General features: G+C 40.0%; 1 protein-coding gene across 1 annotated transcript in view; it reads left to right on the top strand.

Moving 5' to 3' along the window:
- The window catches only part of PPM1F (protein phosphatase, Mg2+/Mn2+ dependent 1F), a 30,074-nt gene extending 10,911 nt beyond the window's left edge, over positions 1-19,163 (top strand). The window contains exons 2-7 of the mRNA XM_026656873.2: positions 2,311-2,441; positions 8,713-8,912; positions 9,698-9,886; positions 11,574-11,717; positions 13,095-13,188; positions 14,481-19,163. Coding sequence (XP_026512658.1) covers positions 2,311-2,441; positions 8,713-8,912; positions 9,698-9,886; positions 11,574-11,717; positions 13,095-13,188; positions 14,481-14,878 — 1,156 coding nt within the window. The 3' untranslated portion in view covers positions 14,879-19,163. The remainder of the gene's footprint in view (positions 1-2,310; positions 2,442-8,712; positions 8,913-9,697; positions 9,887-11,573; positions 11,718-13,094; positions 13,189-14,480) is intronic.
- The last annotated feature ends 3,637 nt before the right edge of the window (positions 19,164-22,800 follow it).

Raw genomic sequence — 22,800 nt, 5'->3', positions numbered from 1 at the left:
TAGGTTGACTGTGTTTCTCATTTGCAAGGTGGTCTTAAATCTTCGAGTTGTCCATTTCGTCAGCGCAGTCATGCTAGCATATTTCTAGTAAGCAGTTGTGATTTGCTTTTGTCTGTTTGGATTGAATAGGAAAACAAAGACCTTTTCAGGCTTAACCATGCACTAAAAGAAATGGCAAAGTAGCTTCTGGTTTTCCAGTGCTTTGAAATGAAAGGAGGACTGCAAATACGCTTCTGTGTGGTTTTGGAGTACTGAAGTCACTCTCAAACTAAAATAGGACATCCCTGCTACAGAACATTGCATAAAACAATCTTCTATATTAGCAGCCAGCTGACCTGCAGGAAGATTTCTGTTTGCTGTAGCAGGAGGCACATGTGGCCATGAATGCTTGACAAAGTCTATCTTTCTTTCAGCAAGGATTTTTTAAATACAGTAAAAGCTGTTTTCTCTGGCATGTTGGGTGAATGGGGGGTGCTGGTAGGTGAAAAATGCCAGTTAAATAAAAGGAAGGAAGTTTGGGTGCAGGAGGGGGCTCGGGGTGCCGGATCAAGGGAGTGCTCACCTCTGGCAGTTCCCCGCAAGTGGCAACCTGTCCCAGCAGCTCCTAGGCAGAGGTGTGGCAGGCAGCTCTGCACACTGCCCCCACCCTGAGCGCTGGCTCTGCATCTCCCGCTGGCCAGGAACCCCACAGTCAATGGGAGCTGCAGGGGTGGCGCCTGCGGGCAGAGGCAGTGCGCAGAGCTGCTTGCTGCACCTCCACCTAGGAGCAGCCGGGACAGGTTGCCGCTTGTGGGGAGCCGCCTGAGGTGAGCACCCCCGGCTATGGGACCTCGCGCCCCAGGTCTCCTGCGCCTCAACTCCTTTCTGGCCCTGCGCCAACCGGACTATAAACCAGATCAAGATCAGAAATGCTGGTTTATAGACATTTCCGGTTGGTGAAGTGCTGGATAAAATAGCTTTTACTGTACATTTGAGCTCTTAACATCACTAGGAACTATAAATGTTCTTTTAAGATTTGAAAATGGGGGGTTGAATCTTTATAGAGTATTTATTACGTTAAAGCCAGCCAATTTATGCAGGCCTTTCCAAACTCTTTCCAGGAAACCCCGCTCCCACCCAAACCTGTCCTTGACCTGATCCAGATGGCTTACCGTTTTACTTCTTTGGATGCAGTGTTAATATCCTGTGGATATTCAGAGCCATGTTTGAAGTCCTGTGTTCATGAACTTCTTCGTTCCCAGTATTCTTGTTTTTATTTCACTGCCTCTCCTCCCAGAGATCCTCAGCCGTGAATTCTTGATGCCTGCTACACAGATATATTACATATGAAAGGATTATTTTGCAGTCACACAACTTTAAAGTTGGAACAGGCTTGCCTTGAATCTGCAAATTCATTATTTAAAGCCTTATCATGAGTCTCTTGTGTGTATCATACAATACTCACTGTGCATGTACTATATCTGTTCAAAGCCTAATCCACAGTGGACACAATGGACACTTTTTTCAGTTCCTCTCTGCCCTGGTTTTGTGGATCCTCAGCTCAGGAGAACCTGGGGACTGTAATGCTCGAGGCAAAACATTCCAACCTCTCTCTGACCTATGCTGTGCTAAGATGTTACACTTTCTCTTTGCACAAAAATTCAGTCACCTTTCCCTTCACCCTTCCAAAGTGTATTGGAGCTCTGGATGCTATGTGTTTAGTGGTGTGCACATACCATATACTGGGATTCTAATATGCTTTGTAATAACACAATGGATAATTATCCACTTTTCAAGGAAGAAATTAGCAAAAACCCACCAAAAGAAATGAGTATTGGGGGTGGGAAGGTGAATAACTCCTATCATATCTGTTTAAAAATAAATAAATAAATAAGACATGGCACACAGTGAGAGAAGCAAAGTGCCTGAGCTCAGTCCTAACAAGGCTCTGTAAGTAACAGTTCCCATCACAGAATGCAAGAGCACAAGATTTAGTCTGTGATTGAAAGAGTAAAGATGAGGCAGCAGTTCGAAATCACACTTCTTGCACCTGTGTTCTCAAGGGAACTGCTGTCTTTGAGTCTAAACTGAGTTTAGAGATTTATAAAGGTCTTTGTATACTACAAATACTGGTAATAATAAAGTGTGACACTTATTTTCAGTGGTCTCTGGAGACTGTTAAAGTTACATCCTTGACCAGGAGTCACAATTATTCGTAGCTGCTGGAGCTTTCTAACTTTTTGAGCCATGAGGTTGCTGACTTCAGGAAGGCCACGGTTCAGTTTAAATTTAATACAATATATTTCTTTTTTTTTCTTTTCTTCACATCAGGGATGCACCGCCTCTTCTTGCAGCATCTTTGATCCACGCTGCAATTGATGAGGTGCTACAGACTGATCTTTCTGTTTTTAAGAAGCAGAGTGTGGAAGAGGAGGAAGAAGGAGACCAGGGGAAGTTCACCTGTAAGTATAATATCCCTCTGTGGATTTCCACAGGGTGTCTGCTGGAACACTTGTAGTTTGAAATACTTCCTGGAATACCTGGTGGGATATTTTGGCAAGCCAATAGGAGCAGAGCTTTCATCACGCTACAGAATGTGGGATGAAGGATGGCTTTGTGGTCGAGGGGCAAGCATGGAGTCTGGAGACCTGGACCAAGACTTTCAAAACTGATTAGTGATTTGGGGTGCCCAGCAAAGGGATGTGATTTTCAGAAAATGCCAAGCAACCTACTTCCTGAAAATCAGAGTTGAGTCACATTGGAAGGAGTAACTTCGCTCTAGCTCTGTTGCTAAATGAAGAGACTTCTGTGAAGAGTTGATTCAGTCTTTCTTGAGTTGTTAACCTTTTGTAATTTTGAAGTGCATTTGTTTCTTTACATGAGTAACCTTTTCAATGATTAGCGAATGGTAGTCTATTAATGTGCCTTTTCAGCCCACACTGGAATCAGTGGGGTCTCTACAATGCAGCTACATTAAACATCGTAAGTGCAACCCATTTAAATCTGTGAGCATCTCTGCCCACACTCAGGATCAAGATGACAGTACCTATGGTCACGCTTGAGCCTGCAAGTGTCAAAATTCCAGGCCTTTACATTTGGTGAAACAACTACCTGAAGGGAGGTTCCAAAGAGGATGGAGTTAGGCTGTCCTCAGTGGTGGCAGATGACAGAACCAGGAGCAATGGTCTCAAGTTGCAGTGAGGGAGGTTTAGGTTGGATAGTAGGAAAAACTGTTTCACTAGGAGGGTGGTGAAGCACTGGAATGGGTTACCTAGGGAGGTGGTGGAATCTCCATCCTTAGAGGTTTTTAAGGCCCGTTTTGACAAAGCCCTGGCTGGGATGATTTAGTTGGGGTTGGTCCTGCTTTGAGAGGGGGTTGGACTAGATGACCTCCTCAGGTCTCTTCCAACCCTAATCTTCTATGATTCTATAAGATCATCAGTACTGTAAGGACCACGTGATGATTGGTGGAGAACTGTTCTTGGACCTTCTACCTGGTGCCTCCATTTCCTCACAACCAGCTGACATTGGGGTAGGGAACAGACAGTTGCGCACTGTTTGAGCACTGTGTAACAACCAGTTCCATCCATTTATTCACTAGAATTTTTAACTTTAAGCCTTACCAAACCTCCTTTTACCATTTGATTTGGAGTGAGAGTGAGGGTCGGATGCTGCAGGAATCCGAAGCTAGAAATGGAAATAATCTCTTGGGTAATCTAGTCCATCCCAGACAGTGAACGTTATTTCCTGTTACACACATTCTCCAATCTGTTTTTAAAAGTCCTACAGGATGGGGCTTCCACTTCTTACCTTGCAAAACTAATCCACTGGCCATTAGATTTCATTGTCCAGAAATCTTTTCCAATATTCAGCTTAAATTTTCTTTCTTAATTTCATCCCGTAATTCTTGGCTGTATCCTTTACAGCTCCCTAAATATTTTCTCTCCCTCCTTGATGTGTACAGACTTCATGTGTTTGTAGACTGTTATCACTCCCCCTCTTTATATGCAAAGAGCTGATTTCAATCAAATTGGCCAAGACCTAAATAGCGAGTGCTAACTCTCCTCCTCCAGAGTATAGAAAAATTATGTGGTGGTAGACTTTAATAGAGAATGTGGGAAGGGAAGTGCAGGAAATATAAACAAAATTCTTTTTAAACACAGTCTTCTCAAGACATTTAGCAGGTTTTTAGTCCCACAGATTCAGGAAACATTTTTCATTCATAGGCCAACCCAGTTTGCTTTCTCAGAATTGAGCTGATAGTAAATTGGCTCCATCTCCTGGGATACTTGAAAACTGCAGGTCCTTACGGAAGGCTGAGCTACTTAGGGCTGGTCTACACTGGGAGGGGATAGATCTAAGATACGCAACTTCAGCTACGCGAATAGCGTAGCTGAAGTCAAAGTATCTAAGATCGAATTACCTGGGGTCCACATGGTGCGGGATCGACGGCCGCTGCTCCCCCGTTGACTGCGCTACTGCCGCTCGCTCTGGTGGAGTTCCGGAGTTGACGGTGAGCGCGTTCGGGGATCAATATATCGCGTCTTAATGAGATGCGATATATCGATCCCAGATAAATCGATTGCTACCTGCCGATACGGCGGGTCTTGAAGGCATACCCTTAGAATTGTGATCATTTCTCAATAGCTGCAAGCATTTCTTTATGAAACTGGCTTGTTCATTCCCACAATATCCTAGATGACATTGTGGATGCCTCATAAGCCTTTCATAAATTTTCAGTCTCGTAGGCCTAGCTTCTGCCATTCTTACTTACTTGAGTAATACCTTTCTCTGAGAGCAGTCCCATTGATTTAAATAGAACTACTTAGAATACTCGATGTGAGTAAGGATGGCAAAATGGCCCATGACGGATAAAGCACTAGTAATCATAAGTATTCACTCACTGCATATAGACTGCTGCTGTTTTCTGATTCATTGGATTTAATCCTTTTGTATTCTGACTGTGCCAACAGAAGGTTGCCTAGAGGGGGACACAGTGGTGCGAATTGCCCATGCTTCCTGTTTTTTGGTGGGAGGAGGGAAGAGTTGACTGCTACAGCTCCCAAAGTAGGTAAAACCAGTTAGTAAGAGATGGGACCAGCACAATTCCCAGGCAGCCTCTGCCAGCGGGGTTCCTATAGAGCCTGGCTGGAATTTAAAGCTGCCTTCACCAGTTAGAATCCTCAGGGCAGTATGGTCATGATACTGCTGATTACCACCCTCCAGGATAATCTACTTTCCAAAGCAACTGCCACACAAGGTTAAGGAGATGCAATTTGTGCCCTAGGTACTCAAGGTGAAAGTGTGGCTCAATATTTGTATCCCCTTGATTGGATTCTAGATGTGGGTTTCTTTCTTTTGGGGATAGGGTGTGTGGAGGTTAGAGTTCTGTAGCCAATGTGATTTCACCAGTGTAGTGCATGTCACTGAGTGAGAACCAGAGATCTAGGTCATTGTGGCCCTATGTAGGCTAGAAAAGCAAGCTTAAATGTTTTAAACAAGGGTCATTCTTATAGCACTAAAAGAAATTCCAAAAACCGAAAGGCAAACCAACAAAACCTACCTTTTTGAAGATGACCTTGCAAAAATTTTGTTAGTCAGAGCAGTGTGGTGTAAGGTAGGAAATGGAGGCACAAGTCCACTCAGTTTTGCCTTTATTTATAAATTTTCAGACAATGATTTATTTATAGTTTCTGATCGTATATTTGGCAGATAATAAGTAGATAAGATGGAACAGCTGAGGGCCCAAGTTACTGAGTTCCAGTGTTCTGGGTTGCTCTTAGACACTTCATGATGGTCTTCTCAGTGTCTGGTCCAGCATTCTCCTACTTGGTCCCTGGTTTGCTTGTTTTTTGTTTTGTTTTTTTAATACCTTTCCACATGACCTATTTATTACCTTTCTTCCAGTCAACATTGAGCATTGAGTCTTGTGTAACCTGTGCAATACACATGTGCAAGCTTCAATTAACATAACTTTTGCTGTCTACGCTATTTTTGTCATGTCTCCTTGTCACTGTACTACTGTTTTTCCTCAACATAGGGATTTTTTTTAGCATTACATTTTATCTTCAACACAATACATTCCATGAACAAATCACCTTTGTGCTGTCAGCTATGAGTATTATTTAAGTAAGCCTACATAAGAGAGAAATTGGCAAGACAACTCATGTCAAGCAAAAGCTAAGCTATAGCCTTAATATAAGTATTACCCTGGCCTGTCTAAGCTTGTTCACTACACATAATTTAGTGTTAATCGTTTGATTAATGAAATGTAACCCTTATTTTTACTATTCAGCAATTCTTCAAGTTTAAATATCATAATTCAATAAATGTATATCATCCTACATTATTTATTAACATAACCTTTACTTTTTATTTAAGTAGAAAAGTTATGAAAAACACATCGTTAATGTCATCATATTATCTTTTCCAAACATTGGTTTCCAAGTAACTTTTTACTCAAAATTTAGCTTGTAAATCATTTTAAAAAAACTGTCCGCTAACCATGGCATGGAGTTCACAGACTGCTTAAAACTTACATAAAGAATAAAAACAAGAATGGAAAAATATAAAGCAAAACCAGAACAAAAATCACTGAAAAAAGAGAAATGAGACAAGATACAAAGGGACAGAAAAAATAGGAGTTGTGGAAAGAATATGGACAGAAAGCAAAAAGGACGCAAGCAACTATGCTAGAGTATGAGGGGATGGGGGGGAAATATAGCACTTGAAAACATCCAGCTAAGCACATATCTGAACTATGTATATGTGTGTTTTTATTATGGTTTCCCTTGCCCTACTTTTCAGTTGCCTTAACTGTAGAGCAGGAGCCATCTTTCACTCTGTTTATACAGTGCCTAGCACAAAGGGGCCTCGCTCCTCACTGATTCCCATAAGTACTATTATAATACAAATATTAAATAACTTTGTTGATTTTTCTAGGATATACTTTAATCTTTTAAAAGAGAAATTTTTGTCTTGAGATGAAACTTGCCATGATAGACTAGAATACCATTGATCTTTCATGAAAATAGACTTCAAACTAATTTTAAAAACTTGACACAATATCACCATACTGTTTAAATGTCTGGTTAAGGAAATGTGTCTCACAGGCATTATGGTGTGTAATGGTATGCATATTTAGACTATATTAACCAGCATATGTAGACCAGCATCTAAATTGATCTTCTCAATTTAAAAATAGCTGCATATGTGGTGAGTGCATTTATCAGAATTAAATATATCTTGCCTATTTAAAATTTCTAAAAATAAGTAAATCAAAAGTGATTATATCATAGACCGACCACTTGCCAAAATTTGGTGCATTAAATTAAAGCTCTTTTCATTTTCAGGGTGCAAGAAAGTATCTGAAACTGGACATCCAGTACCATGGATGAGAGAACGTGCTTGAGAAACTGGAGTTAATGCTGAGACATTCTTAGTGCTAGCAAGAGTTGCTATAATATAGAAATTGAGACGGTAGTTTACCCAGTAAAGAATTTCAATGCTGTAAAGTAGGAAGATCTGTGATAGTTAATTGCTTTAGCTGTATAGATGCTCTACTCACCCTTTAAGCAAGTTGATTTAGCATTGGGTGATGGTTTTTACTTGGACAGCAAACTTAAAATTTCAGCCTACTTGAGAGACCCTGCATTACTAAGCTAGAAATTATCACAAATATCACAGCTTATTGCTCACCAGACTGAATGCTGGGATTAATGAAATTTGAGATGAGTCCAGGAAAGGATTTGAGTGTCTGGCTAGTACTTTTCATGTTGCTCTCTATGGGTGTTGTGATTCTGCTCTGTAATGGCAAAGCAGTGATGTGGCAGAGATGGTCTTCTGTCCCTCATGCTTTTAACATCTGTTAGTTCACTCTCTGTGTGAAAATGATTGAAGAAGACAACAGTTTAAATACTTCTGCAGTCTGATTATACTGGGCTACTACCCAGTTGATCCCTCAAGTTATACATTCTGTGTGTATCCATTGTTTTCAGTGACTATAATTCAACTGCACATAACCCAGGTCTAACCCAGACTAATATTTGTGACCTGTGTCAAGACAGCAGCCCTGTGCACAGTCTTAGAGTTTTCTGATCTGCATCTAATTTTCTTTATAAACGGATACACTTCCACCAGTATGCACAATACATTGCACTCACAGTTCCCAGTACTGAATCTTTTATGTCTAATCTACTAAACTGACTTTGATCCTCGTTGTGACCTTAAGTGGTCTATTGCCCTGGAGAACTGTCAGCCATTTGATAACACGATGAACTTCAGAGGTAATAACTATTTAATAAACTGGGTGACTGAAAGATCCTCTTGTCCATAATACTGTACTGTTGGGTCAGAACTTTTTGCCTGTGATTCTCAAGAGGGGTTTGACTCAGAAGCGTATGGGCCAAGCATAATAATATATACTTGTTCCTTCTTTTTTCATAGTGTCCCAATGGAGTGACTTTTGGAGGGAGTGTTCTGTGTATCCATAGGCACTCTTGTGTCTAAAACCAGTGGATTAAAGGGAGAGATAGAACTTTGGCTCCAAGTCAGAGGCTAGTACAGGCAGAATATGTTGAGAGAATGCATGTAGTCCTAGGGAAGGAAATTTGTAGGAAAAGACAAGTGAGGGGTAAGTAGGAGAGAGGATATTGGGTTTGAATATCATCATTTGTTTTCCTCCTCCTTTTCCCAAACATACAACTAAGTCACCTACTGTCTCTCTGCCATCAGTGCTGGATGGAGGCTCTTTGCAGCGCTGTTTCTTTAATAAGCTGCGAGACATCTGCTGTGAATGGCAGAAGCAACTGCCATCCCTGAAGTCACTGAAGCGCTTCCTGCTTATTTCCAGCCATGCCATCCGCAACATCCGCCGGAAAATGGAGGACAGACATGTTTCTCTCCCAGAATTCAATCAGCTCTTTGGCTTGTCGGTAAGTCTCTGGGGCCAGGAGAGGTCAGTTCTAGCATTCAAATACCCCTTGTGAAACACTCGTGTCCTAGTATCACAAAGTGAGCACTTTTGGGAGGTGCTACTAAGGATTTACTGACAGCAGTCCTTTTATCAGGTCTGTACTGGAGCAGAGACCTACTGGATCTGTGTATTTGGGCTAGCTATATAGCAGTTTTTTGTGACATTGATATGCTCCCACCACAAGGGTGAGAGAGGGAAAATAACTCACTTTGGGAGTGGGGGCTGTTGCTATATTTTGTGAGAGAATTGATGATGTAAAGGTGAAAAATAGCATTTTGGTTGAGAATTCAGGGATGCTTACTAAAGATATAATGGAACCACACAACCTTCCAATCTGCCTTCTCAATTCCTATTCCTTTTCAAAAATCTGGTCAGTGATCAACAAGGAGCAAAGAAAAATAACACATACCCCCATGAGATGCATATTCTATCTATTTTACACATTGTTAAACTGATGCAAATTACCCGAGGTTACACACAGTTAGTGGGAAAGCTCAGAGTAAAATACAGGCATCCTAATTCCTACTCTCCAAGTCAGTTTGCTAGATCATGCCACCTTACTTTCTTTTCCCAGGGAAGATCATGGTGTTTGTGGCTCTCAGTGTATTTGCATAGCATTGTGTCTATGTACACGCTTGTGCTCTCTCATACATATGTGCACACATTCTTTCACTGAAATGCTTGCATAAAATCTGGCAATTGACTTTTATTTATGAACTCTTTGTCTCTCCCTCCTGCCAAAAGGATGACGTTGATCGAGCATACTTCGCTGTATTTGATGGCCATGGTGGAGTGGATGCCGCCAATTATGCAGCAACTCATTTGCACATAAATGTTGCATTACACAAGGAGATTCTTAAGAACCCAACTGAGGCCTTGAAAGGCTCTTTCCAGCAAACTGATGAAATGTTTCTTTTCAAAGCTGAAAGAGAGGTGAGTGCGTAGAGTAGGGTTGCCAACCCTCCAGGACATAAAGCTTGTCATGTGATGAAACCTCCAGGAATACATCCAATCAAAATTGGCAACCCTAATGTAGAGCCAGATTCCCTTGTAGTTAAGCAGTTGGAGAATTGCTTGGGTGACAGTAAAAAGGAATGGTGTTATGCAGAGAATTTTGATCTCATACAGTTAGACTTTGAATTCATTCTGATTTGTTTGCCAAATATCCTAAGTGGAAAGTATTTCATTGGTCAAATTAAATTCTCCCTTCTCATAAGAACCAGTGCCTGCAAGTTCAGGGAGATGGAAACTTTGAAGTGAGGAGTTAGTGCTATTTCAGGATCCTTAACCTCAGGGAATATACAGGCAACAAAGAGTTGCTTCCCTGGGGGGGCGGGGAAGGCTAGCCCCAATTGTATCTGCATAATTTAATACAGAGGCAAATAAAATCTTTGTATTTATTTTCTTAAGGCTGGTTCCACTAGCACCATCACTGACCTTTCTCTTCCTCCTTTCCCCATATTTGGGAGAGTGAAGTCCGTGCATGGCAAGATAACTGGAGGATGAGAGATTTTAAAAATGAGTTAAACTAGGTTCTTGAGTTCGAAGTATTGTAAAGGAACTAAAAGTGGTAAAGGTCAAATGAAGGACACTCTTCCATCTTTATAGCAGCAGCATTGAAACTTGACCATTCAAAGTGCAACAAGGATGGCTTTTTATAATGGACTGTAATACAACAGTGAAGAAATGCTCACCCTGAGAATATTTTTCACTGCCGCTAGGAAGGCAGAGATAGGGTGGCTACATCTGTTTGTATGGGGAAGAAAAGTCACGTTCAGTACTGAAAAGGTTCTTGCTGCTGAAGTTAAAATCAAACTGATTCCTCTGCTTTTCAGAAAAACCCAAATAACCAAATGGTTCTGGGCCCTTTGAAGCTAACGCTGGAGTTAGCGAAGACGAGGTGAAGAGCATAACTATAGCAGTGCAGACACTTGAATGCTAAAATAGAGTTTCTTCTAACCCTGTGTTTTCTCTTATGTCTGCACCTTTTATTCAGTGGATTGCCATTCACAAAGGTCTAAATTGCTGCATAGTTAACACGCTTTAATTAACCCTAATTAAGGTTAAGATTTTGTCATGGTTATTTTTAGTAAAAGTCACAGACCGGTCACGGGCAATAAACAAAAATTCATGGAAGCCGTGACCGGTCTGTGACTTTTGCTGCTGCGGCTCCATGGTTTCCCCTGCCACCGTGGTGGCTGGGAGCTGTGGGGACAGTTCCCCCTCTGCCCATGGCATCTGAGAACTGCAGAGTGACCATATTTCCCAAAGAGAAAACGGGACACCCCCAGCCTCTCTCCTGAGGCGTCCCACTCCCTCACTCGAGGCTGTCACCCATCACTGGAACCCTGACGAGGGCCCCCTCAGGAGTCTGTCACCTGTCGCTGGAACCTTGCAGGGGGCTGCCTGTTGCTGGAACCCTGCCATGGCCCTGCTGGCTGCCAGCTCCAGAGTCCCGCAGCCCCTGGGGCTGAAGCAGAGAATGTCACGGAGGTCTCTGGGAGTCATGGATTCCGTGACTTCCATTACCTCCGTGACATAAACGTAGCCTTAACCCTAATTTACAATGTTATGATGTTAAACTGCAGTTTAACTTGCACTGCTCTGTTTCCCTTTGTAGAGGCTGCGGAGTGGTACAACAGGTGTATCTGCCTTAATTGTAGGGAACAGGTTACACATAGCCTGGGTTGGAGACTCCCAGGTAATGTTGGTGCAGCAGGGAAAAGCTGTGACCCTGATGGAACCTCACAAACCTGAAAGAGAAGTAAGCCTGTTTTCTTTGGCTCTCTCCTCTGATGGCTGTAATTTAATTTACTTTTGGCTCACTGAATCTCTTTAAATGAAGACCTGGCCAACTACCAGCTGACACTGAACTGCTCTCTTTGTAGACAGTTTATAAAAAAGGTCTCTAGGTAGCTTTGGAACTATTTGGAATCTCTAGATTCCCTGGAGTGTGGCACATATGCAAGTCTATAACTAGAATGACAAACTGAGCTGATGGTATTGGTGGCTGATCTCATCCTTGCAATGGATGAGGATACCATCTGTTAGAAGTTAAGTGGTCATGATTTACAGCTATTAAATGTAAAGTCTCTAGCAGGACTAGATGGAGCCACTTCTCAGTGATTTCATCCCTTTTAAGTTGGATGGCTATGGAGCATAGTTATGATGTGTCAGTCTTGCCTTTCTCCTGTCTAGTTGTGTGTTCTCAATGCATGTTTTTCCAAAGGAAAAAAGGGTTGTGCTGAAGAACAGACTTGATCTGTACTCTCAGTTGGGAATGCCCTTAAAAAAAATAAAAAGAACCTTGTGAAAACTGTAGTACTATGGAATTTTGCATACATAGCAACCATGAAAAATCTACAACTGCGAGACTTTTGTTAATAAAAGTAACTGATTTTTTTTAAAGTCACCATTGAGTTAGTAAATAAACGTTTTAATTTCAGACCCGACTTACATAATAGCATCGTTCAAAAAGCAGTAATACTCTAGTATCATAACTGGCTTAATTAATCTTACATTTCTTTTTACTAAAGTAGGTCAAATATAACTAAACTGATTTATGTACAAACTGAAAAGGCAGTCGCAAGTTTTTAGGGGTGGCATTGCATGAACCTTCTTCTTTATAGTATGAACAATATAAAAGTTTTTGTAGGGCTTGAGGAATATGGATTATATTAATGAAAATGAAATTTGCCTCTAAATGCACTTTTTATTTGTACATCTAAAAACCTTAGCTTTACAATTATCCTTTTCTTCCTACTTCCATTCACAATCTTAAATATTTGCACAGTGATGGGGATATTGCTAGTTTGTTCCTATAGAAATGACCTAGACAGGGATTCTTCCCTTTTGTTTCACGAAAAGCAATGATGCAGTCATAGGGAAGATGTCTTGTCTTGTTCATGTATACTCAACTGAACATTGCAATAAGACTGTTTTGTTTTTTTTAATAAGCACATTTTTCTCTGAACACTATTGATTCCCATTTATTTAAAAATATAAAGCTGTTTGCATCCTACTATAAGTATACAAGTTGAAGGGATTTAAGATTTTTCTCTGCAACACTGGCTAGCAGTGAATTTAGTGAGATCTAGGATATGCTCTTAGTATAAAGAGTTGATGTGCTTCTTTCTTCTAGGATGAGAGAATGCGTATAGAAGCCCTAGGTGGCTGTGTGACCTACATGGACTGCTGGCGGGTCAATGGAACCCTTGCTGTTTCCAGGGCTATTGGTAAGTAAGGCCATCTAAGTTAGTCAAAATTGAATTATCCTTAAACACATAATCTAAAAAATCCTGGGGCTGAATTAAGTAGACAACCATTTATTAATAAAGAGATTATAGTGTTTGCCCAGCTTGGGCCAAAGAGTAAATTGCTTCTATTATTGTAATTGCTTGAATAATGGAGTATTAAATTGCTTGGTCAGCACAACCCTTATCAGTTTTTGAAGGAAAAAATAAAACTAGTTCAATTCCTTCTTTGAAACATCTATGATAACGTAGCATGTTGCAAATGAAAGCCCAACAAGCTCGCAGAGTATATTGTACATGACACTAGAGCAAATATTGTCTTCTGATCTGATGGATGTCTGAATATCTCCATATAAGGTGGGTGAGTTAATATCTTATTGGATCAACTTCTGTTAAATAAAGAGACAAGCTTTTGACCATAGAGGTTTTTTTATTTATCCATTTTAGTATCTACAAGTTGTTCTCTTCACTGTGTTTGAGAAGTCAAATTGTAGTGTCATCCTTCAAACTGCAAATAGCTAACATAAACATTAGCAGTGGACCATTAGCATTTAAATGCTAATATTCCCAAATGCTGTGTAAAGAACTTTCTTGGACGCTTGCCACTTAAAGTAAAATGAGAAAAGACCCTAGGCAGCAGCAGTGAATGAAGAATTGTAATGGCTGAACAGAAGCAAGTTATCATACATTTATACAGTATCTTTTTTAATTGAGAAGTGGTAAGCTTGTCTCACTTGTGTTGAAATGAATGTGTACAGGTGAAACTGTTGAATTAAGTATTTGGGCACTGTACTGCATGAAAGGGGATGTTCTTATTCCTGTTTATCGCTAATGAAAACAAGCTTCCTCCCTGGCGTTCCAAGGCTTTCACAAGATGCACACTTCTCTCAAAAAAAACAAAAACAACCCCAAAGTATCCCAGCATTTCCTGAGGGAGGAAAATTTGAGGTTTTCCTTGGTGAGCTCCTCATATCATTCTGTTCTAGAGGAGGGGTATAATGAGCCATGGTACCATCCCCAAAACACAGTAAATGCCCTTAAATCCATATGAATCCCAGGGGATCGTTAGGAGTTGAAGTCCTTCTCCATTGGCTCTGTAGCCCCCAACTATCTCCTTCCTTCATGGGGCATTGAGAGAGCTGTGCATGGATCTTGGGGATATGATCTGGCCCTAAAAGAAACCATTGCAACGCTGGGGAATCCTAGAAACAGTTGGCTGGTGAGGAGAAAATGGCTCATATTAAAGTAATCAGATTTGTATCTTTTCTTGTTAGGTGATATATATCAGAAGCCCTATATCTCTGGAAATGCAGATGGTAATTCATTTGAGCTGACAGGTTCTGAAGATTACTTGCTCCTGGCCTGCGATGGATTCTTTGATGCCATCAGACCATATGACGTGGTGGATCTGGTCCTAGATCACTTAAAGCAAAACAAAGGAGATGGTCTCAAGGTAGCAGAGAGACTGGTGTCTGCAGCAAAAGAAAATGGATCCAGTGATAACATCACTGTCTTGGTGGTCTTCTTAAGGGATCCCCGAGACATCTTGGCAGACTGCTTGAGAGACCCTAAAAGCCTCAGTGTTGATGAGGGTGCAGAGGATTCACCCTTTAACTTTTTCAGCTCTGAGATGAACAATCAGAGCGACAGCCACACAACGACAAAATCTTAACTCACATATGTTCCACAAAAGAAATTTTCTTTCCATTGAAGAAGCCTCTAGTAGGATGGGTAAAATGTCAGGAATAAGGTGACCAAAATTCCACAAAGAAAAATGTCAGAGCTCATCTTACTATATCCATTGTCCCCTCTTCCCCTGAAACAGCTGAGCAGGCTGGAAGACTTGTGCAACTACTTCTTCCCTGGAAATAGTTTTAAAGTGTTTGCCAGGTTGCCAATTCATGTCCCTCTATCCTGGAGGTGGTAAGGAACGTATAAGCTAATGGAGGAGAATACTTATTTGTATTATGCTCATTTGGGTTCTGCTTTAATTTAAAATAGTGCTTAAAACAGAAAGCTAACATGCACATAGTTAATTGTAATGTTACCTATTTTGGGGTGGGGTGGGGAAAGCCATCATCAAAGAGAAGCTTTTTACTGCACACTATCTTTATGAACAGGTTCAGTATTCTAGAGGATCAGGTGTCTAGGAGTGGGATCTTGTGTTCTTCCTTATATACCCTCAGAGACCTCTCAACTTCATCATTTGGTACCAAAGACAACATTGTGAAAGAGGGTGATGTAATATAAACCTCATCCTTTTAAAGAGCAATTTAACTTTTTGTATTTATGGGGAAAATAAAATGAAACACTTGAGGGAAACTAGGAATATCCCAAACAGAAGAAGCAATTTGTAGTTAATTAATTTCTGGCATGATCTGGTAATTAATTTAATTGACTGATATGGAAAGACTAACTTTAGAGTAAGGGTGAATTATTTCTGTGACACAAACACACTTTATTAGCTCTTTGGTAACCTGAAAAGAGAGGACACTTGCTGACTGTGTTTGAAAGGGGTCCATAGAAATTGTGTGTATATGCTCTGCCAATTCAATAGGCCCTGTACTTGCCACATCCTTTTTTATGGTTTGCTATAAACAAAGGGAAGTATTTTATTTTTTTCTTTTCATAAACTTTTTGAGTATTTACTGAATGTTATGGTTGTGGGAACTTTTTTTGCAGTGTTACTGTATTTTGTTGTGGGTTTTTTTATTTAAATAATTAGGATTTTTAAAATGTACACTTTTGTTGTCTGGCTTTAAAAACTGGCCACCTTCAAATGCCTTAAATGTTTCAGTAAAGGATGGGAAAGATTAGTTTTCTGTCAAATTCAGGTGACCATGTTCTAGTTATGTTTTTAAAATTTGATTTATTTCATTAATATAAATATTTTAATGCACTTACAGCTCTTTCATTTTTTTGTGAATGACTGAGCAGGAACTGTGTTCCAAGAACATTTTGTTTTTCTGTGTTGCCAAACTTTGTGTTGATTGTGAGACTCCTGATATTTAGTGTTTTCTTAAAGGCCCCAGCTAGCTGGCCTCAGGTTATTTACCTGAGAATCTTCGATTTCATTTAAAATTTTTTTCCAACCCTCAGTTTTGTAGAAGAAAACAAACCCTATGTGCTCCAATACCATTGTGCAGATGTTCAATAAAAAGAACCCCAAGTGTTTAATTTAAAAAAAAAATGTTAGGCCTGACTCCTGATTGCTTTCTGTTTGGCAATACTGCATTTATGATATATATTTGATACAGTAACTTCCTGAGGAGATGAGTTGAGATTATGCTAGAGAACCATGTGACTGGTATATAACATGCCTGGGTGCAAGCATGCAGAATGCGTGCATATATAATTGCATTGCTTAGCAGGTAGTAGACCCATGACAGTCACGATCAGTGCTGCTGGAGCCACTAGTCTGATTCTGTCACTGTTCCCATCACCGTGACGCTTTCTGTATTAGCAGGATCTGAGAGCTGTATTGCAAATTTATTTTATAACTTTTGTATCTGAACAGGAAAAGCAGCCCATCAGGTGGTGGGATTGTAACATCACTTTTGACTTTGGCACACTGTTGTCATATAGCAGTCCTGTTGGTTAAAATGCCCTGAATATTTTAAATCGGAAATGTTTTAAGGGGAGTAAATGTCTATGGAAAATTGAGATTTGTCTTAGCTTGATCAGATAGCCGCCTTAAAATAATGAGGTGGGGCGAGGAGGCAGAGCAGCACTGATTGTGCTCATGCTATGATAAGCTGTCAGCTAACACAAGATAATTCAATTATCCAAGTGATTTATTTGTCAGGTTACCCCCAAAAGATGGTACAATTCAACATGGTAACTCCATTTGTAGGGGGTGGGGGAATATTCCACCACCTAGTAACTCTGACAATGGCTCTGTTATTGTATTATGGAAAGGCAGTAACCTCTGCATAGTTAAGGTTGAAACTATTTTTCTGTTATAAAGAGAAATTTTGCTACCCTTCTAAAATGCTTGGGAGAAGCTTTCTCTTACTGCAAGTGAGCTAGGTAAGGTGGTAGGTCAGAGGGAATTTTTTGTGCCAAATCTGGCTGTTCAATTTTTTTAGACTTCCCTGATTATAAGAATAATTCAGTGAATCTTTGTCATATCCTACCTCTAGAATGATGCAACCCAGAAACTTCGGCTTAGGTTTGTTTGCAGGGGTTTTGGTGACCACTAGTGCATTTTGGCATCTTGAAGAGACAGGTCCCCATATTCAGAAATAGAACATTCTGTCTGTGTCTTATGGACCTCTCAGGTTCACTGTTACTTTTGTCAAAACCAGGATAGCTTATAGAGGTGGTGTAAGATTTGGAAGATTCATAAAGTTGCTGTTTTGTTTCAGAACTCTGCCAGCATTTCAAAGATATGGAGGGAAGTAGGCAGACTTTAAAAGCCAAGCCCATTTGTCCTACCTTTCTGTTATAAACTTCTGCCCGGTAACGCTGCCAAAATTAAACAAATCCACCTGAAACTTCTGACTGAGGCTCCTTGCCAGGTGAGAATATCTTAACCAACTATCAAGTGACTAAGACATGATATTTTTCAGATATGGGAGCTAAAATGAGTACTATCCCTATTTGTACTATTAATTTTCATATTTAAACTCCCTTTAAACGAAACTATTGCAGAATTTCTAGTCTGCCTCAACAAATGGCTGCAGAATCCCAGAATCTTTCTGTGGAACTTAAGTTCAGCTTCCAGGGACTAAACATGCTCTTGAAATAGAAATGGGTCTATCATCCGTGAGTGTACTAGAAAACTAGTATAATTGTCTGATCAAGAGAAGTACTGGACATGACACACTTTAGATACTGGTAGCAGAGTTCAAAGGGGCACCATCAACTTAAAAATCACATTTGTCCGAAATTTATTTTTTTACCTTCTTGTGTTAAGGTTACTATAACCTGAGCAAGACAGGGGCAGGGAGGAGAATATAGTCTTTATTTTGTCAGTCTGTTGTTTCTGCATTTAACAGCAATTTATATACTATTTCCTCTGTGTAGTCAGTCAGATTTCCCTGATTTTGGGGGTCTTTTACATAGCAATAGTAAAGGTGGGGAAAGTGATGTGAAACCACAAAAATTGGCTGAGGGACTCAGGGCAGATGTAGTACCTGAAACTACTTTTCATCTGACTAGATTTCAAGTTGGATTGTGTCCCTTTTAAGAAGTAGTTTAGAGTAACCAAGCACTAAAATACAGTAGTCTTTAAAAACAATGCAACACACACTTAAAAGCTTCATCTTCTGTTGGATGAAAACCTGCTTTTTTCATGATACTTAGATATGGTACAAGTCTCCCTTGTGCTTGAACAGCTCAGTTCTAATCCTTTTTACGTTTATTCTTTAGTCCTTGAAAGAAATGTAAAATAAATTAATAAATCAAATGTTCTGGGTCTAACCTAAACAAAAGGACCAGAAATTCATAACTCATGGTTGTAAACAAGGAGAGTTGTTCAAGGGAAAAGGACTCCTGTCACAGCCTGTTAATGTCTGTTTGACAGTAGTTTTTTGTAGAACCTTTGAGAGCTAGATAGAGGCAGAGCAATTTTTAGAACAGTGGGGGAAGGGGAATTAAGTAAAATCTACCCTCTAACAGTGACAGAGGAATGAAAGAGAGCATGCAAGACAGGAACACGTTTAAGTGTTATTAGTGCCTATTTTAAAAAGGAAGTGGGCTGGAAAATACAGCTACAAATGTCAGTTTCTTATGGAGAAATATCAAGTCCTGGAAGAAATTAAAAACACTTTTAAAATGGCAGAACTAGAGTGATAACCTTGTCTTATAATAGTGAGGTGTTGGGTCAGGAATGGGATTAGAGTAAAAGCATCTTAGGTGATTTCTGTGACCTTGCTCAGTATTGTTGTGTCCTTAGAGGTTCATGCTGATAAGTGGAATTCTTCTAAACACATTGCATGCAAGGGAACTAGGCTGAGATAGCCAATAACCTGTGTACACAGAACTGTATATCACACAGTTGCTGCTGTAAGTAAATGCCATGAAGTGTTAATGAATTGATACTGCTGGTTGGATCTGATAGGATGAGTAATTGGCATGGAGTTGTTTCAGCAGAGTTGGCAGTTGAATAGTGTTAATCACAGTGATGACTTTAATAGCATTTAATAGACACTTATCTGAATTCAGATCAGATGATATATTGCTTTAAAAAAAAAAAAAAACATTTCCACTGCTTTTTTCATTTTTTTGTTAAAAAAAAATTAAAATTGCCAGAAGAAATTTGTGGGTTATTTTTTTTTTTCTTTCTTCCCCTGTTGGAGAAGTGCTTGCTTTCTGGGTTCTGGTTATAGGTCTGCTGCACTTTCCATTAGAAACCTGCGCTTTCACTTGATATTTTAATAAAAGAATAGTTTTGAGCTGAAACTTAGCAGCCACCTCCCACAAATCCTAAAAGGAACTTTCCAAAACAGAGATGCTATTAAAGACTACCAAGGAAATACAGGTGTTTTTTAAATATGTATTAGACAATAGGTCTTGGCTCCTAAGGTGTCACTAGAGATTGCTTAAATCACATACAAGTATATGACGGGTATATATTGAAGGGTTGTTTCAGTTGAAGCTTCTTAAGATTAAAAAAGCTATGTTAAAAGAAAATTCAAGGTCTGACTTGACAGACAAAAGCTAGGAAAATTGGAGTCAAGGTTGCTACTCCATTCTTAGCACTTAAATGCCACCATGATGGGTGTTCTACAAACGCTGAAAGATTAATGGATCACTGTGAACAGTTTGAGGTTATGTATTGCCACATGTGTTGTATTTGAGTAAAAGCAAATGCTTCTGGGGATGTGTGGGGGAAATGTCAGCCTTAACTGAATTTTTCTGATCCTTGTTAGTCTAACACTTGAAGACTGCAGATGGTTTTTAGATATCTAGATCGCTGTTAGTTAAATTTGGATTAAAACTTCCGTTCTTGCTTACAGGTGCCTTTAGGCACTAGTGCAATATCCTAGTCACAGTGTGCTAGGCAATATACTAACACAGAATAACAGCCTCTTTGCAGTTGTTCATAAGTTTGGACTCGTTTCTTTTGGGTTGAAATTTCCCAGGCTTCATCTCTGCCCAAAAATTAGTGTTTGGAAAACTAATGCAAAATCATCTAAACTGTATTGAATATTTAATGGTTTTCCCCATGCATCTATTATGTGTATATCTTTTCGTTTGGGTTGTGAACAGGAAGGGTGGTTGTGACCTCCCACCATTTTCTTTCTGGTTAAGTGGAGGAGGTGATTCCAAAAATTTCTGTTGTAACAGTGTCCTGGTCTGGAGAAGGGTGAAAACTACTGCTCTGAAGCAGCCATTTGGTTGGCAGAATGCTACCATTGGAAAGTCTATGCTACAAACCAGAACCCCATTTCTACCAAAAGGGTTATAACTTGTCGCATGGACAAGACTAGGTTAGTCCCATCCACACTATAAGCTTGAATTTTGGTTCAGTGCAGCATTTTAAAGTCACTGTTTTCATGAGACCCTCTGAAAAGAAGAAACCCATGTGAGCACCCTAAGTTGTTCTGCAGTTCTAGTTTTGTGTGGGTTTTCCAAGCTGTGCACATTCCTGCCGAGATTGTTTACTTTCCTGTGCACCAGCAACAAAAGACAGCTGTGTTGGCAGCATAGGAAATTTTGCAAAATGCAACGTTTGTCAAAAAAAGGAGGACAAAATCAATAGAGAGAAAAAATGTTTTCAAGCTTCTTGGAATAGAAACAATGGAATACAAAAAATCCAAGCTAGAAGAAAGTTGGCAGTGCACTGTCTGAACATATCTTAGTTAAGGAAACCACTGTTTTAAGCTAACGCATTTTGTCTGCTTTATTTTATTGACAAGCTTCCTACACCCAGGGGTTCATGTCTTGTTGCTGATATGTACTTTTTAGCATAAAGAAATAAGACAAATATTTAACTTGCTGAGGACTGGGGATCTGTTTCTGCATTTGTCCTAGTTAAAACATGATTTACCAGAGCTTTCTGCTTTCGCAAGTAATGAGCCATATTGCACCAAATCTCAACAACACTTTAATATCACTAGTAGTGGCTTTTTTGTGATGATAACTCATGCATTTGGCCAGCCTAGTGACACTGCTCTATATTGTCATACTGAAGACCCTAGTATCTCCTCCCCTGGTGGATTGATCTCCAAGGCCTAGCAAGATATGGGAGATAATGCACTCAGCTCCTAGGGTTTTGTGTCATTCAGCAGTGACCTAGTTAAGGTGTGACTTTTGCCAGTTGTGAAGGGAGTATTATCCATTCCTTGGTCCAAAGGGTGGTGTCCTTTAGGACTCCAAGGATAAGGGAAACATAGCTAGAAAACAAGAGGGATCTTAAGGGCTTCTGAGGGGGATCCCCAATGCAGTCCGTTTCTGTAGTTGCCTCTGCATATTGTCCTTTTCTTGCTGTCTAATGTGACTCTAGTTATTGCAAAGCTATTTATTAATGATGCTGTTTGCTCTAGGGTTTGAGCAATATAGTATATAAAATATGTCCTTCTGCTTTGCTAAAGATTCTCTGTGATGGGAGGAAATGTTATACTAGTATAAACAATGCATCTATTTTTACCTTTAGTTCTAGAGATCTAAGTCTGCCTCTTATCCCTTCCTCATTTTTCCTTTTCCTCCCACTTCTCCCTTGCAGCTCCTCATCTAGAAAGGAAGAATTTTCTTCCTTTGGAACCAGCATCAAAGTTTGTGTGTGACTCAGACAATAAACTCCACCTGAATTGTTGGCTCAGTGCAGATGCCCTGTATAATTTTGTCCAGTCTGATTTAAATTCCTCTGGAAAAATACAGATCTGTGGTCTGATGCTGCAAATGAGCCTCTGGCATTGGGAACATAGGAAATGCCATACAGAGTATACAGGACTAGATGACCCACTGGTTTGATGTCGCTGACATTGGCCAGTACCAGATGCTTCAGAGGACGACTTTAATCTCCTATTGTGCCATAACCTGCCAATAGGGGATGCTTCATCTTAAATCCAGGCAGTTAGAGCTTCTTGTGCCCGTAGTATGGGGGTTTATATTACTTAACTTCTATCCTTGTCTGGGACACACCTTGCTCTCACCCTGCCTGTAGAGGAATCACACTTGTTTCCAACCATTTTACACTGGTTTGAAAGGAGAATTATTTGCCTCCTCAGTTCTTCCTTTGTTCCCCACCCCAAGTGAACAAAAAAGAAAGACAATCTGATACCTATACTTTGTACTTTGAGTGACTGATCAAACTTCTCATCCAAGACATTTCTCCAGTGTTAGGTATATAATATAATGTAAGCACAGTATCAGACATCTAGCAGTAATGTTAGACTTTTGTAACTATTTGTATTGATTGAAAATGCACATAATTATGATCAGTATTAAAATAGCTTTTGAGAGTACACAACTATTGCTTTATTCTGGCAACCTCCTCTCAGCATGTTGGCTAATGAACCTTGGATGAAAACAAGAAGGGCCGATTATTCGAAATAAGGGATCTGTTGTGTCATTTAAACATAGTCCTCGCTTATTTATTTTGACTGTTACTGTGCACTTGCAATTCTGAGCAGAGAGGCTGCGATA

The sequence above is a fragment of the Terrapene carolina genome, unplaced genomic scaffold (genome assembly GCF_002925995.2).
Source record: "Terrapene carolina triunguis isolate 2854851 unplaced genomic scaffold, T_m_triunguis-2.0 Scaffold234, whole genome shotgun sequence".
NCBI classification, from domain to species: Eukaryota; Metazoa; Chordata; order Testudines; family Emydidae; genus Terrapene; species Terrapene triunguis.
The sequence above is the reverse complement of the archived record's forward strand: the minus strand, read 5'-3'. Positions and strand labels throughout refer to the sequence as shown.